At 52.2% G+C, this 16,690-nt stretch overlaps 1 protein-coding gene across 3 annotated transcripts in view; it reads left to right on the plus strand.

The window, feature by feature from the left end:
- Positions 1–2,590: 2,590 nt before the first annotated feature.
- CNDP1 (carnosine dipeptidase 1) overlaps positions 2,591–16,690 on the plus strand; it is a 32,404-nt gene continuing 18,304 nt past the window's right edge. Inside the window, exons 1-2 of one of the 3 annotated variants that reach the window (XM_059409833.1) lie at positions 2,591–2,781; positions 14,947–15,072. In XM_059409833.1, coding sequence (XP_059265816.1) covers positions 2,758–2,781; positions 14,947–15,072 — 150 coding nt within the window. In that variant the 5' untranslated portion in view covers positions 2,591–2,757. Of the gene's footprint in view, positions 2,782–11,527; positions 11,842–14,946; positions 15,073–16,690 lie in introns of those variants that run through there. The other 2 variants (XM_059409834.1, XM_059409835.1) reach the window with 2 other exon arrangements.

Below are 16,690 nucleotides of genomic sequence, written 5' to 3' on the forward strand. Positions count from 1 at the left end.
GCCTCTGGGAGAGTTCCTGCCCATCGGACTCACTGTGGGGTACCCTGTCCTTTGTGGGGGGCGTTGGAGGGGCGGGGAGGGCCCGGCACCTGCCTTCTCTCCCCAGCGCACACAAGGAAAGGCAGAGTGGTGGTGCTTGTCCCTGGGTCCTCCTACCCAACACTGAATGAGGCAGGATGGTGACAGGGAAGTGGTTCTGAGAGCCCTGGGTTCTCTGCAGTGTGTTTGGAAGCCCCTGTCCCCTGCAGCCTCTTCAGCTTCCTCCCAGCCTCCCCAGCCCTCCCCCATCCAACACCACTCGTTCACCGGGGACACTCGTGTGGCTTAGTCCTCCGAGCCACCACGCTTGGGTTCTTTGCACCTTCACTCTGGTTCCTAATCAGGGCGTAGAGTCGTGCAGCGTGGACGAGACTGCACTCTTGTCACGAAGCATTGCCAAAGCTGCTTTGTGCCGGGGGTGGGCTCGGACGTGCAGAATCCAAAGCTCGCCCTGTGCCGCCACTCCCCTGTGGGCAGCTGGCCCCCGACCGAAGTACAGCCACCCGGTCTCCTGCAGAGGAAGGCAGAACTCAGCAGGCCACGTCCTCGACCCAGAAGACCAGCTCAGAGGAGCCGTTCCCGCCTGAAGGAACTTGAGTGTCTCCACGTGCTGGAGGCAAATGCAAGTTTGTTCCGCTCTTGTCACTTTCAGGAACGGCGCCAGGAAAAGATGACAGACCTGTCAGAATCCTGAATTATGTGCATTAGTGAGGACATAGGCCACTGTGCCTGAAGCCTTTGTGGCTGTGGCCGTTAACGTGTTTCTCCTTGTCAAGCCCGCGCAAGTAGGCTGGGCTGGCGCGGCAGCTCCTCCGTCCCCCCGGCCTGGTCTCTGCTCTGGGTCGTCTCCTGCTCCGCAGTGGCCGTTCCAGTTCCAGCGGCCCGCGCCGCATCTCAGCCTGTGCTTTCAGGCGCAGTGCAGGCCAGGCCCAGGTCCCTGTGCGGCCTCTCACTCTCGGGAGGTCACGTGGCTGCTCCTGACCGCATGGCGGGGGCGGGGGGTGCGACAGGAAATGGGCCCGGCTTCCGGTGCCATCGCTCCTTGGGTCAGGGAAGACACACTGGGAATCGCACCGTGATTCTGCCATGACGTTCGTCCCAAGGCCATCGGAGAGAAAGACTGCATAGCCTCAGATGGGGAAGGACTCAAGGAGAACCCTTGTAAACTCCCTCGGAGAAAACTAATGGTGGCATCCTCCGGCTTCGGGGAGCTGCTGCATGGGGTCAGGAGACGAGCCTGATCCAGTGCCGTTCACAGCGTCCTTTCTTTGGCTTTGCACCGTTTCCTGTCAACATGTGACAGTGGGCCAATCTGGGCTCTCAAGAGAGCCCAGTACAGTCTGTTCCTTTCAAGTTCACGGCAAGGTTCATAAATCACCTGTGTTTAGGAGAATCTTACTCTGTGGCCTAGGACGATGGCCCCTGTAGGAATGCTACATAAAAAAATGGTTTGCAGAATTCCGCTGGCCTCTTCTTTGAAATAGCCTTTGTGGAGAGGCGGCTTCAGTGCACACCTTGAACAGTCATTTAGGAAGAAGAAAAGTTCCTTGGAGAACGGGTCATGGCCAAAGCCTACTCTAGACGGAACTTTGACCCAGGTGTAGTGGACACGGTCCTGTGGTCCCACCTGTGCATGTGGGAGAGATCAGGGATCAGCCCTGCCCACGATAACCCTTGGAGATCCGGATTCACAGCCTGGTGTGTTTGGAAAGATCTCTCTAGGTGATTTGGAAACAGCCCATTAGCGGTGGAACTGTGTCTCCCCCAGCCCCCAAGTGTATAACTTGAAGTCCTAACTCTCAGTATCTCAGAATGTGATCTTACTAGGATATAGGGTCCTTGCAGATGCAATTAATTATGACAAGGCCACACAGGAGTAGGGCCGGCCCTAATCCAACATGACTGATGTCCTCGCGGAAGGGGGACATTTGGACACAGACACACACACGGGGGGAGGGCATGTGAGGATGAAGGAGGAGATCGGGTGGTGTGTTCGCAGGGTGAGGAATACCAACCGCCCGGCAACTGGAAGAGGCCAGGAAGAGGTTCTCCCTCAGCCCATGGAAGGCACCAATCCTCCCAACACCCCAATTTTGGGCTTCCAGGCTTCGGAATTGGGGGACAATAGATTTCTGTGGTTTAAGCCTCCCCCAGTCCATGGCATATCTACCGCAGCCTGAGCAGGCTAACACGCGCCTAAATGCCGGTCGAGCTCACGTGTAGCTTTTGTCACAAGGGCCCCCGAAGACAGAGCAGAGGCTCTACACCTGCCCTCAGGTCATAGGCTGTGCTCCTGTTGCTTCTGTCTCATCTCTGCTGGCCTTGGGCACACACAGTTGCTTCCCCTCGAGGGCCACCCCTCCATGTGCGCTCCAAGGAGCACCTGTTGATGCAGCCGGAGCTGCCCTGCTGGCCTTCAGTGACATCAGATGACTTCCAGGCCACTGCCTCATCCCATTATCTGTGCGTATGAGATGCATTGTCTCTTCCTGGGCCTGCACACTGAATGAGTGTCTCTGAAGCATCTTTGTTTTCCAAATGTGAATGGTCCACTGTAGCAGCCTTGTCTGCCTGACTGTCCTGGGACAGGGGCGGGGGCACAGGCAAGCAGTGTGCCCAGAAGTCGTGAATACAGCCGCTGAGGACCTGGATAAGACCGTCTCCTCCCCTTTCCTTTGAGGTCCAGGGAAATTGCTAGAGGCTACAGACGCCAGCCCAATGGATCCCAAACTTGGAAGAGTGGTGAGTAGACCCTCTGATGACCAGAGTCCTGGGTCCAGAGCGCTAGACCTCGTTTGCTTAAGGAGTCTGTGCATGGCACCAGTGCGGCAGGCGGGTCGGGCAGATGCCCACGGGGCCCTTGCGATGCGGCCCCCAAAATGTTCCTAGGTGCTCCCGGTCTCCCTGCGGGGAGGGGGTGTGTGGAAGGTTCTCCAGGGCTTCCGCAGCGCCCGGCATGCGGTTGTGCGGGGAGCGGTGGAGCCTGCCATGGGCGTGGATGAGGCCCAGCAGCTGCTCCAGGCGGGGGAGCTGGGACTGTGGCGGGCGCTTTTCTGTCCTCTTTTCCTTCCACCGAAAGCATGTTCCTACTGAGTGTTCCTAGCCGTTGAAGGCAGAAGGCAAGGTGCCACCTGTAGGGGAAGACGGTGGATGTGGAGAGCCCTGCATGTGCCTTTCTTAAGACCCCAACTCTCCCCGCCGCCCTCACCGTCTGCGGGCCTAGTTTGGGGTGGGGGCCCAGGAATCTGCATTTTAAGGGTGTCATTCAGTGATTTTTCGTGTATCCACAGATACGTGTGACCATCACCACAGTTGATTTTAGGATGTTTTCACGAGCTCGTTAAAGAAGTCCCGTAACCTGAACAATGACTTCCCTATATCCTGGTCCCTGCCTCCAGCCCCGGGCAGCCCCACATCTGCTTGGATCTCTTTTAGGACTCCTGATAGGCCAGGCAGGCAGCTGTTCAAGAGAAAGCACTTCTAAGGAAACAAAAATAAAAATTTATGATTCCAGCAAACTCTAAATTCCGCTTTTGAGTGTAGAGGGCAATCAGATGAGATTTTCCAGGATGCTGGCTTTGGAGCATCGGAGCTGGTGGAGCAGTGGGTGTGATTCTGATGAATTCCTGCTTTGCAGTTGGGGTGACTCTGCTGACAGCTCTGGGTGTTCTGGTCAACTTCCTTTGTGGTCCCGCATAGCCGCAGGCAGGAAAAGGTGTCTGTGCACACACCACTGCCGTGGACTCTCGAAGTCTGTATCAGGTTGTCTGTCTTCAGTTTGCAGGGCTTTGGGAGAAAGGGAAGTTTGAGTTAGTGATTCCAAGTCAGAGGGCGGGTGAAAATTGGAAACATTAGTTTGGAGAGTTGTAGCTAGTTATTGGAGGGACAAGAATTGGGGACCCAGCCTGGTTTATAGTGGGTAACTGTGGATAGGGCGAGGGCCTGATGGTGGGTCTTCCACTGTTCTTCTTGGAAACACAATATTCTCTCCGCCATCACCTGCATTTCTAGCAGACGTCACAGTAGGATTAATTCATTCGTGAAGTAAGTCTAGTAGCATTACACTTGGCCTGCTTATTTATGGAAGTGCAGCAAGAACTGCGATTGGTCTTAGGCTCTTTTTAAGTCTGCTTCACTAGAACTTTAAATAATCTCAGACTTTTAAAATCTCTCTAGATCAGAAAGTCAAGTCCAGGACTGGCCATCATTCTTCATCTCCAAGTACCCATAGATCTGGGCGAATCCCTCCCTTCTTGAGGCTCCCCAATATCTATTTTAAACTAATAATTCTTTTATTGGATATAGCATGCAGTGTTATTTTCAAGTATACAATGTAATGATTCAGCAGCCCTAGGTACTGCTCAGTGCTCCCTATGATAAGCATAATCTCTAGGGTTATTACGGTGGTATTGACTATTCCGTAGTTTATGCTGTACTTTTCATCTGTCACTTATTCATTTTGTAACTGGAAGTTTATACCTCTTAATCCCTTTTTTAAATTTCACCCATCCCCCCCCTCCCCTCTGGCAACCACCAGTTGGTTCTCTGGTTTAAAGTCTGGTTTTTTTGTTTGTGCCTTTGTTTTGGTTTTCAGATTCCACATATAAATGAAACTATACGGTATTCATATTTGAAGTCTCCTGGGTCTGCCAGAAAGTGTCCATCCTTCCTCACCTGTCAGGCTAGAAACCCTGTAAGCAAGGGACCAGGCTGGCTTGGGGGTGCTTTACTGGTTTGGGAAAGTCAATTTTAGTTCTTTCAAACTGGACATATCTGATTCTATGCACAGTGTTCTCAAATACGGCCTTCCAGTCAAGGTCTTGGTAATCAGTGTTTTAAACTATATTCTCTTATGAGGAGGACAGATTCCTATTTAATGTACACATTTGCCTATACGTAAAATATATAGGCACAGATATGTGAATTATCGTGCGGTGAAAATAAGAGCGCTCAGTAAGAATTTACAAATCTGGAGGGATCAGGCAGGGAGAAAAGCATAAGTGTCTCGATTCTGTTTATAGAGATGATTTATCAGATCACTGTAAGGTAAAGATAGCTTAAGAAAAGAAAAAAAAAGGATTTCCTTAAATCTTAAAGGAATCAGCATTATTTCAACCAAAAAGTTGAAAAAATGGCAGTCATGCTCCTCAGTTCCTCCAGTTTCTTGTAGTCAAGTTTTGCTTTGTTTGATTCTGGGTTAGAAGTTTTGTGATCGCATCAGCCCTTCCTTACCCTGGGAATGCGCGCCCGGCCGTGTGGCAGGGTCGCGGAGCTCCTCCGGCGACGTCTCGGCGGAGCGTCCTTTTGCTGCTGCTGCTGACGGAGACTCTGGGAGAAGAACCAGAGTGAGGCAGTGCCTGCCAGTGACAAAGACTGGAAAAGGGTCGTGGCTAACCATGTTCGAAAGCTCGTTTCAAACTGACTGAAGCGAAAAGGAAATGTGGTTATTTCTGAGGCACATGGCATTTCAAATTAAATGTTGGGATTGTGATGGATTCCATGTACAGTAAAAACATGGACAGATTTCTAGAACCTTTATGCAATGTTTGAAATACTTATATTAGTAACCATACAAATACAACCTGAAGAAAGTTAAACATCACTTTTTTTTTTTTTAAAGATTTATTTATTTATTTATTTATTTATTTGACAGAGAGAGATCACAAGTAGGCAGAGAGGTAGGCAGAGAGAGAGAGAGAGGGAAGCAGGCTCCCCGCCGAGCAGAGAGCCCAACACGGGACTCGATCCCAGGACCCCGAGATCACGACCTGAGCCGAAGGCAGTGGCCCAACCCACTGAGCCACCCAGGTGCCCCTAAACATCACTTTTGTTTGATAGTGCTTCTCATGTAATTTAACTTATCATAGACCTAATTATAATTTAGTTAATTATAGTTAATATCACTCCCAATATTTGAAATTGTCCAGGGACCCTCTGGAAAAATCCCCAAATTGGGTCTTAGTCAAAGTTTTCATTTAGAATTTGACTTCTTTAAGTTTTCAAAAATATCCAGAGGTTTAAAACCTGATTAAATAAAATCAGTGTTCATGTGAAATAATATTTGGTTTTCTATTCAACCAGAGTGACAATTTAAACATTTCAAGGGCAAATCAGGAAGTCACATAGTTTGGGGGGAAGGAGGAGGAGGAGGAAGGAAAAACGCTTTAGTTCTTTCCATATTGAAAAGACTTAGCATTCTTAAGTGATCAAAGACCTGACGAGGGCAACGTGCAGTACAGGTTATTTTGATAAGACACATAATCTTTATTTTCTGGGCAGATTGCTCAACATGTGACGAGCGGTCTTTCATAATAATCCAAGAAGATCTTGTTCTTTGAATCGAGAAAGAATATTCAGTTGTAGTTTTACATAGTCACACTCGTGATAATAAAACTTAAAAAAAACTTATAATAAATTCATTTACTTTTCTCCAGTTTCACCACACAACATAGCGTTTTCTTTCTTTTTTCCCAACTTTTGATACTTGTTTTTTTTTATTTTTTATTTTCCTGTTTTTTAAATTTTGAAACGAAAAACTTTAGATAACCCTAAACTAGGACAGAATTTCTTTTCTTTTAGTAAGAATACATCTTCACGCCTTATATTCCTTTTTTTTTTTTTAACCAAGAACATATCTTACTTTCCTTGTGTTCTTTGTGTATAGGGTTTCTTTCTTAATCCTAATTGCTCTCAGCAGTTTCACTTACTGTATGTAGATTAGAATTCTTAACCCTTGTAGCTTTGATATCTGGCAAACACCAGTCAGAGTTGTGAGCTGGCTGTTGCACACGGATTCTGTAGTTCAGTAGCTGTGTGAATCTCATGTCACATTCTTACCGGCCTGTGCTTCCTTATAGTACAGCTGACTTTCAATGTGGCAAAAGAATATATTTACCAACAGACTCATCCATCTTTTGTCTCTCTGTGATAAGAAGCCAAAACCAGATAAATTTATGTTTAAAATTTATGTTTATAAATTGTTTCAGTATTTTATTTAGAAATAGTCTGGATATTTAATGAGTATCATTTAGCTTAGTATAAATTTTAAGGTTTCAAGTTACCAAAAAGATTCTGGAAACTTTGTCAGCAGACATATTTGATAAACCTGAGCACTGTTGGGGTTGCATCTGGGAGCGGAGTGGAGGTAGGGGTGCGGGTCCTGACACAGTCCCGCTGTCGGGGCATCCCACAGAGCTCCTGCCTCAGTGACCATGCGGGGGGATTGCTTATGAGATAGCGCCCAGACAAGCTGTTTTAAGTTTAGTCTCACTAATTTGGGACAGAAAGTGCTGCGGGAGGAAGTGAACCAGAAGGATAGCTCCGCCCCAACCCCTCCCAGCCCTGTGCACAGGATAGTAGTCATTCCAGCACACCTGGGTGTAACGACTCTTGTCCCCAAAGCACCTCTCCCCCCTGCCCCCATAATTCCTTAAGTGTCCTGCATCTCAATTGCTCTTTCAAGTGATGACTCTCCTCCCCATTCAGAAGCTCCCTGGCTGGAACAGAGGTGCCTTTTCAGACTACGCATGGCACTGAAAAGGACCACAGTCAACTTCAGCAGCCACTGGCACATAAAATTGGGGGCATTGATCCCTGTCTTCCCCTGAAGGAATGAGGTACAGCACATCCTGAGGGTGTGGGGAACTTGTGAAGGGAGAGAAGCGAGGGGGAGTGTGCAGAGGTGGAGGGGGAGAGTCCACGGGTGGGACCTTCCCCAGAGTGTAGGCTGAGGAGCACCGCCAGTGCCCAGGGCTCCCCAAGCCTGCTGTGCTAAGAGATCTCAGCTTTCCAGTTTGCTTGGGCACCTTGTTACCTAACTACACACCTTGTACTGCTCACAGTCCAGTGTCTCTGCAGGAGCACTAGTCAGGGGCCACGAGACCAAGCCCCAAGCCCTTACTGACGCACACCTTGGTTTAGATCCTGAACTCATGGTGCTGGGCCCATAGTCATTGATAGATCCCATGTCCTCGTCTTGGAAGCAGAAGGTATCCAGGACATGAATGTTTATGCCTTTTAAGGCACCATAATTGGAGCACACGGCTTTTCAGGGATTGTCTTCCTGCGAATCCTGTTCCCCCTGGATTTGGGGAAGCCTGTGGCGAGGTGTGTTCCACATGAGCCTGCGTGCGGACCCTGCGCACTGAGGCTGGGGAGCCCTTGCCGTCGAGGAAGGGAAATCACTGCCGGGACTTCTGACCAGCATTCCCATCCACCTCAGATACCCCGACTACATGTGCTTTTAAGTTTTTAATTGAGAAGACAGAGTCTCAGAAACATAATAAATATTCCTACTGAGCAGAACAAAACAGAACTTACTGAGGGGAGCAGGAGCTGAAGCTGCTGAGTGAGACTCTTGCGGGGTGATGGGGCCCAAAGCGCCCAGGCTGGGAGGGCGGCTGGAGCCAGCACCACTGCAGAGGTGCCTGCTGGGGACACGTCCCAGCCCCACTGCCTGCTGTTTAGGAACGCCGAGCCACCAGCTTAAGACCAGATCCTGGACCAGGCATCCTGAAGCAGCCACTAGAGGCAACCATGACAGTCCTAGGCAGGAATGATTCCGGAGAAGGAGAATAAAAGAGCGGTCATTCAAGTGGGCCTGCTAGTGAAACTCCTGAATACGGAAGACTCACAGCAAGAAAGTCCACATCGACTGAGAAGTGAGTTTATGTCCTCTGAAGCACAAACAGTAGAACACGTTTAAAATGGATGCAAATGCTGTGTGTTTGAATTCTTCAAGAGATCAGTGATCGTGTGCGGATGGTATTTATGAGTGGAAAACAGACAGATATGAAACACAAGTTAGAAGTCCCGACAATGGAAATTACTCATTGGAGAAACTCGGGAGTTCAGGTAAATGCGTAACTGGTCCCCAAGAGAGACCTAATCGCCTGCAAAACACGGAGTCCAGGAGCAGAGCAGAGAGTCCGGGAGCAGAGCGGAGAGCCCGGGAGCAGAGCGGAGAGCAGAGGAAGAAAGAAGCGAAGCTGCGACGCCTGGAGGGCACAGACCGGACATCGACCGACCACGGTTGTAGCTGGAGAAAGAGAGTCAAGGGAGTGGCGGAGGAACAGGGCTGGGACGGAGGAGAATTTAACAGAATAAACAAAGACCCAGTTTGCTAAGGGCTGCTGAGGACAGAGCATCAGCATGTCACACACACCCAGCGAAGCTGAGGAGTAGGGGTCCCGTAGGGGAGGAGGGTGCAGGTAGGCCTTCGTGAGGACACTCAGCGGGGAGGTGCCCTGTGTGCATGGCGGGGGGGCGGCCCAGCAGAGGTGCAGCAGCTGGTGTGTGCTGTGCCATGCACAACTTGGACTGGGGGCAAGGCTGCGATCGTGGGCGGACACCAGGAGAGCCTCTTGCAGGAGGAGGAATAAATCCAGGTGTGGGTTTGCGGGAGACTGTGCAGACTCTGCAGCTTGCCAGGAGGGAACAGGATCAGCCCAAATTTACATTTCCATTCCCCTTCTCCATGTTACAGCTGAAACACATCTATGAGCGGCCGATCTTGCTTTTTCTACACAGCGTTGACATAGAAGTTGTGACGTCAATGCAGATCAGGAGGACTGTGGGTGTGATTGTTCGCTGAGAGCTGGCTGGGGTCTGGTTCTGCATCAGGCACTTTGGGATATGGAGAAAAGGGAGGCAAAAGCCCTAGCCCTCAAGCAAGCCGGGGGCTAAGCGACCACGCCACAGAGTATGAGGTAGAGAAAATAAAGCGCAGGGTGTGCTGAGTCGAAATTCATGTCCACCTGGACCCTCAGGATGGGAACTTATTTGCAAGTAGGGTCTTTGCAGATATAATCAGCTAAAATGAGGTCATACTGGAGTGGGGTGGACCCTAACGCCGCTGCCAATGTCCCTCTGAGAAGAGAGAGGACACAGAGACACCCAGGCAGGACTGAGTGAAGCCGGAGGCACAGATCAGAGTCGTGCACCCGCGAGTGGCCCCGGGCCGGCCACCCCCGCACAGTTGAGAAGAGGCAAGAAAGGACCCCCTGGAGCCTCCAGAGCGACGTCCAACCCCCGACCTGCAGAACCATGAGAGGGCCCGGTCCTGGGGTTCTAAGCCCCCGGTCTGTGGGACGTTCCGGCGGTCCCAGGGAACTAGTAGGTGGGCTGGAGACGCTCCTGCCCTTTCCTCAGCCTGCCCTTGCTCCCACACGGTCATCTGGGGAATGTTCTCTTCACACCCAAAAAGCCGCCTGTGGGAGTACACTTCCAGGAGGCGGCTCGGCCTAGCCTCCCTTTACACCTGGACTTGACGCCCAGTCCTGAAGGGCAAGGAAAACCCATGCTCTGAAGTCAAACTGAGTTCTTTGTGAGTTGAGAGCTTTATGACACTTAAGAGTATGGAGGCAATTGCAGGTTTCTAGGAGAAGAAAGAAAGTCCCTCCAAACTGCCTGACTCCCTGAGCACCTCTGTGCTCCCTGGTCTGTGTCTGTGTGGCTCCTGGGCCACCTGGGTCTCCTGGGCGCCCCTGTGCCCACCACCCTCATACCCTCTCTCCCTCCGCCTCCTGCTGGAACTTCCAGATGCTTCTCTCTTCCGCTGCTGCCAGAACCCCGATTTCACCGGCTGTGCCCTGAGATCGGGCAGTCCCTCCCACAGGTGGATTAGATCTTAACACTTGGACGAAAAGTCCATCAAATGAGACTGAAGGGAAGAAGGAGAGGACAGTGGCTCCTGTCTCAGCACGGCTGGGAGATCTTGAGATAGGATGCTGGCCTGGCCGGGCACAGCACCACGGATGACTAGGGGTTCACACCCTTCACCCCAGTGTTGAGGGCTATGCCTGGGTCTGGGTTCTTGCCTCTGAGGAAATTCTCAGCTCCACGCAGGGATACTGCTGTCAGGGTGCAGCACCTTTCAGGGTGTGACTTTCGCGAAGCCGTGCACCTGCAAAGCCTCTGGCTCCCTCCAGCCCTTTCTCTGGCCCTTTGCTGTGGTGCTATGAACGGGCCGGTTCCTGAGGACAGCAGGCTTCAGAAGTGGCGCACGACAGGGCAGCCTCTCTGGCTGATGACTGGACAGGCCCAGATCCCTGGCCGGACTGGAGGGACTGAAAATGTCACAAGAGGCCTCCCTGAGGTGACATCACTGCAGGCGATGCCTGCTTTCCCCTTCCCTGCGGCCTGCGTGGGGCGAAGCCCAGAGGCAGGGAGAGAACATGCACCCCTGCAGTCAAGAGCAGCTTGTCATGCCCCCAAGGATGGAGCACTGTGCCGGGAGCCTGGGGCTCCAGGATAGCCGGGTGCCTCGTCCAGGACCCCAGGCCTCCGCAGGGACCTGGGGCAGGAAGCCTGCCCCGTGCCACCCGTGCCCCATGACCGCACCCGGCTCCTCCTCTACCCTCTGGTTTCTGGCTGGCTCTGGTGGAGAAACTGGCTGTTTGGGGGACTTTGGGGGGAGTTCTGCTCCTGGAAACCGTCTCCTTCATCCCAGACGGCCTCCAGGCTCCCTCTGAAAGCCACGCCCCAGAGCCTGATCAGGCTTCTGGGGGCAGAGTTAGTTAATCTCCGCAGGATCACTGGGTTCAGTGCAGCGCCTGCGGGGCAGTTTACCTGGTTAGGTCAGGAAAGCCTGGTTTGGGGTTGGGGATTTTATTTTTAATCCTGTCATGGTGAGATAAAGTAGGTGAATAAAGCTTTTTTTCTGGGTGATAACAATTTTATCAAAGCAGGCACAGGACAGAACAGCCTCTGTAAGACAGTCACGCGGACTCCGGAAGACTCGGTGAGTGGAATTCTTGGTGGGCAAGTCGCTGCTGGCACTGAGGTTTCTTACAGGCGGAAAAGGTTTGGCTGCCGGCCGTTGCGTGCGTGGGGAAGGAAGCCAGCTTGGCAGGGGCTGTCTGGGCTGGGAGGCAACAGCGTTTTCATTTTCTATTGTTTATTCTAGTCGACATCAAAATCCACCAGCAATAGCAGATAGGGAGGGAGTGGTTTCATCAACAGCTTTTACCCCATTCCCAGCCCCTTTTAGGGCACCTGCTATTCTTGGGGGGGGGCGGGGGACCCGTGGTGGTTTCAAGGCTGCCATCCGCTAAGCACACGGAGCACCTGACTTTGTCCAGTCGTGTTCAGAGCTGGGGGAGAGCGCAGGGAAGACAGGCCCAGGACTCAGGCAGCAGCTTGGGGGAGGGAGAGCGAGCCTCCAAGGAGGAGCAGCCAGCCTGGGGCCCGGGGCCGGTTACACCGCAGACCTGGGCATGACTTGAAGAGGTCTGAAAAGGCAAAAGTGTTTAAAACTGAGATTCAGCACAGGGCGCTTGTTCCAAGTCAGGGAACAATCAGCTGGAATTAGCAGAAGCCTGGGGAGCAAGCGAGCTTTCCTCGGGGACGGCCCCTGCTCTTCCCCAGAACACAGGGAAGCCCGGGCCTTCCTGGTTCAGCTCCGACCCGTGCTTCACCTACCCGTTCTCGGGCACCTTTCCGCAGCTCCAGAATTCTGTTGCGTGAACGGATGGCAGAGCTCCCTGTGCTCTGCCGGGAGGGAGGGAGGGAGTGCAGGGGGTGCAGGACCGTCTTTCTGGAAGAGCAGTCCTTGGCCTGCAGCTCCTGCTGGGGAGGCGGTTCCCACTGAGACTGGAAATATTCTCGGTCCTTGCCGGCGCCGTTTTCCTTCTCTGCCTCGGCTCCATTTTCTTCCTCAAATTCCCCTTGTTATTTTTTATCAGAGAGGAGCGGTGAATAATTTTTAATGGAAATTGAACGAAGGAATAATAAGAGTTCAAATATTGATTTAGGTGCATCCTCTGCAAACAATCAGCCTATTGCATTTCAGAGGGCTTGTCCTGGGTGCCCACAGCTCTATCTTCCTGCCACTGTGGGTCTGAGGCTCATTTCCTCCAGATTTGTTTGAAACCTTTGGCTTTTTGGCTCTGCTGCCACCAAGCCCGGCTGCTTCCTCACAGAATAGAAGGCGAGGGGAGCTCTTCAGCGGCCCGCTGGCACCATCTACTGGACCAAGTTCTTAATCCGCTCGTCAATGAGCATGCCCCCCCCCCCACTTTTTTTTTTTTTTTTTTTTTTTTTTTTTTTTAAGATTTTATGTATTTGAGAGAGTGACAGAGAGCAGGAACAGGGGGAGAGGCCGAGGGGGAAGCAGACTACCTGCCCGGCAGGGAGCTCAGCACCTCCAGGGCTCCATCCCAGGACCCTGGGCACAGGACATGAGCTAAAGGCAGATGCTTAACCGACTGAGCGGCCCAGCCGTCCCGTTTTACCTTAGTTTTACCCACGCTTTTGCGTCCTTTGTGAACATTTCCCTGACTCATTATTGAATGAGTGCTTCTGCTGATGTATTGCAGCCCAATTCCCAGGCCCTACACTTCACCCAGGTGCGCACTCTGGCGGCTGTGAGTCTATGGGGCTGTGCAGCCGGCACAGTTTCAGAACATTCCAGCCCCCCAGAAGGAACCCCCTTCTGTCCGCGGTCCCTCCCCATTTCCCCCGATCCACCCAGCCCTGAGCGGCAAGGTCCCCCATCTCGGGATCTGCCTGCTCTGGACATTTCACAGACACGGGCCGGGAGCCCCTGTAGTATCTCGTGTCCCGCGTCCATCCCTTTGCACCGTATGCTAAAGGCTCTTGGCTGCTGTGGCATGGGTCAGCCCTCCGTCTGTTTCCGTGGCTGAGAGACAGCCCCTTGTGTGTGGCCGTGGCCACGTCTTTGTGTATCCGCTCGTGGGCGGACGGTCCTTTGGATCAGCTCTGCCCCTCAGCTGCCACGAGGAAGGCGAGGACTGGGCCACCATCCCCGGGCTGGGCCAGGAAGGGGCCTTCTCCTCACACCCCACCTGTCACTGGGGTCCTGACTTTTACCTGTTCTCTGGGTGCAAAGTGATTTTCATCTCCCTGGTGGTTAATAAGGTGGAGCACCTTTTCATGTGCTTATAAGCCACTGGTGCATTTTCTTTGGAGAAACCTCTCTTCAAATCCTTTGCCTGCTTTTAAACTGGGTCACGTTGGATCTTACTGCTGAGTCGCAGTCTCGTGTATCTGTAGACAGCAGTCCTGGCCTTGGTGGGTCCTGCCTGCGCCTGGAAGCGGAGGATCAGGGAGGGAGGGAGTAGCCTACATCTAAAATAGTTCTATTGTAAAAAGTACAAAAATCCAGAAGGAAGCGCTGGGTGGGAAGACGAGCACTAGTTTAGCTCGGAACCTGGTCGGCCTCCTCTCCTCTGGACCTGGTTGTTCTGCTCGGAGCCCAGCCTGGAGCCCACCTTGGGGATGGGGGGACGGCTGGGGAGCAGCCGCAGGGGAGGGAGGGGGGGGTGAGGTCTGCTGGGCAGGGAAGGGGATGGAAGCAGACAGGGAAGAGGAGAGATAGGGCCGGGCCTCCCAGGAGAGTGTGGCTGCAGGGGCTACATGGCCTCCTGCATCCTGTCCTGTGTCACAGCGCATGGCTCCTGAGTTTCTTTGGCAGGTCCTGCGCCTGCAGAAACAGGAGAAACCCACAAGACCGCACCAGATTTTAGAGAGTCCTTACACAATATATGTATTTTTTCCAATAAACTGGTTGATTGCACAGAAAAGTGCTTCCCACTCCTCTCTCTCACAAATATTGCCCTGGTCACCAGGGGTGGAGGCACCGGCTTGCCTTCTCAGGACGAGAGCCCACGGGAAGGATGGCAGGACAGACAAAACCTAAGTGCAGCACTGAAAGACAAGCTTGTTTTCTTAGTTTCTGTCTTCCTGAAATGTTCAACGTTGAAAATGAAGCGTTTCAGGGAAGATAAAGCAATAAATGCATTTCCTGTTCTACCACCTTCATTGCGTTAGTCCCAATGACTGGAAGCAGCCGTATTGGATAACATAAGCATTCTTGAATGATTTGGAAGGTTGAAAGTCCAAAGCTGGGTATTTATTTCTGCTGTCCCTCCCCGTGGCCCACTCCAGGCGTCCTCTGTCCTTGCCTCGCTGCTGCTGCTGGAGAGAAGCATGTTCTGTCCGTCCTCGCCGCCCGCTGGGCTGTTGGACAAGGCCTTCCAGTACATCGATCTCCATCAGAATGAGTTTGTAGAGGTAGGAGAAACGATACACATCAGGTACTTGTGGGACATACCCTCTGGGTAGCTGGCTGAATGCTTATTTGCTGGGAGGCGCGGTTTGGGGGTTTGCTTTTTTTTTTTTTTTTTTTGCCTGAAAACTTAATTCCATGTAAAATGCCTATGACTCCTCACTGAGTTAAACTAATAAATACTGGTTACGTTTCGGGAAGAGATTCCTCTTCAGCCTTTCCTTCTAGAGACGGCATTCCTAGCGTGTTGATCTGGGCTGTCTGTGTAGTGATGATGCCCGCTGAGCTCATCAGAGCCCCTGCTCCCTGCTTTAGAGGGGCCCTTGTTGAGGTCCCCTCCTCCGGCAAAGCCTGCCTGAGACTCATCCCCCACTCCACCCCTCGCTGACACCAGCCCAGAGTACTACGGGCTGGCTACAGCAAGCTTCAGGTCCAGAGTTCTGCCGAGTTCAATGTCAAAACTCTTCTGTAGTCCTTGTGCAACGTGCACTTTATCTCCTCCCTTATAATCCTCTGCTCTGTTCTGAACTCACGACGTGGCAAAATGCCTGTGGTGTGGGCGTACATCTCGGGGGAGAAGGGATGGCGGGGGTGGCGAGGGGGGAGGCAGGCTGGGCAGCAGAAAGGTGGGGGCAGGGAAGGGGCACAGCCACCATCAGCCTGCAAGTCCCCTCCTCCTCCGCTGACCCACTTGTCCTCCGGCACATGGGTGAGTCCACCACAGCCTGTGACTCTGTGACAAGTCACGGGACCTTGTCCCCGAACCCCCATGCCATGTGTGGCCCGCCATTTGTGTTGAGTACATGTACACTGGAGCTCCCCACCAATGTGAGCAACAGTCAAGAGTTTGTGTCTCCCGCTGTCATACAGTGCTGAATGCCACTGGTCCTGCACCTGACCTTCACGACACCCTTCCGCGTGCTCATTGGCATATTGACGTGACATGGTGCCTACTGGGTTTTTGAAGCCTGAGCAGGGACTCAGACAGGGGGAGAGGGACAGCATGCCGTGGAGATATGGTCATTTGGGTGTTTGAGCCAAAACGCTCCTTTCCACAGCACCCTCACCTGGTCCCATCCATTACCTTTATGGATTACGTGCCGGCATCTGCTCTACAAATTCCAGTTTAAGGTGTGAAACACAACATTCCTTAGGTTTGGTTAATATCTTCATAATACAAATGAAAGTACTACAACCAGGACAGAGATCTAACTGGAGTAAGTTGGGGAATCTAAGATCAGTCACTCGAAGTACGCTTGGTTTTTAATAAAAATGGTGGCAAGCCCAGTATAAGCAACTCGAGCCCCAGTAATGGGAAATGCTTGATTGTTATCAATGATTCAATATTAGCTGATGTCTACGGAGCGCCTGCTAGGGACCAGGCACTGACCTGAGTCTTATGCGCATCATCTTTTCTAATCCTCACGGGAAGGCATGCTTGTTTTCTTGGACGGCTCCCCTCACTCTGTGGACAGACGTGTGCATTTTCCACACATCAAGCAACTGGCTAGTTCTCTGGACACCAAAGGGGCATCACACAGTCTGACTCCCTTCTGACACCACTTGCCTGGTGTGAGCGTCACCCTCTTGCCCCCGCCCCCAACTAGTAGTGGATGCCAGTCG

Source organism: Mustela nigripes, chromosome 8, assembly GCF_022355385.1.
Source record: "Mustela nigripes isolate SB6536 chromosome 8, MUSNIG.SB6536, whole genome shotgun sequence".
Classification (NCBI taxonomy): domain Eukaryota; kingdom Metazoa; phylum Chordata; class Mammalia; order Carnivora; family Mustelidae; genus Mustela; species Mustela nigripes.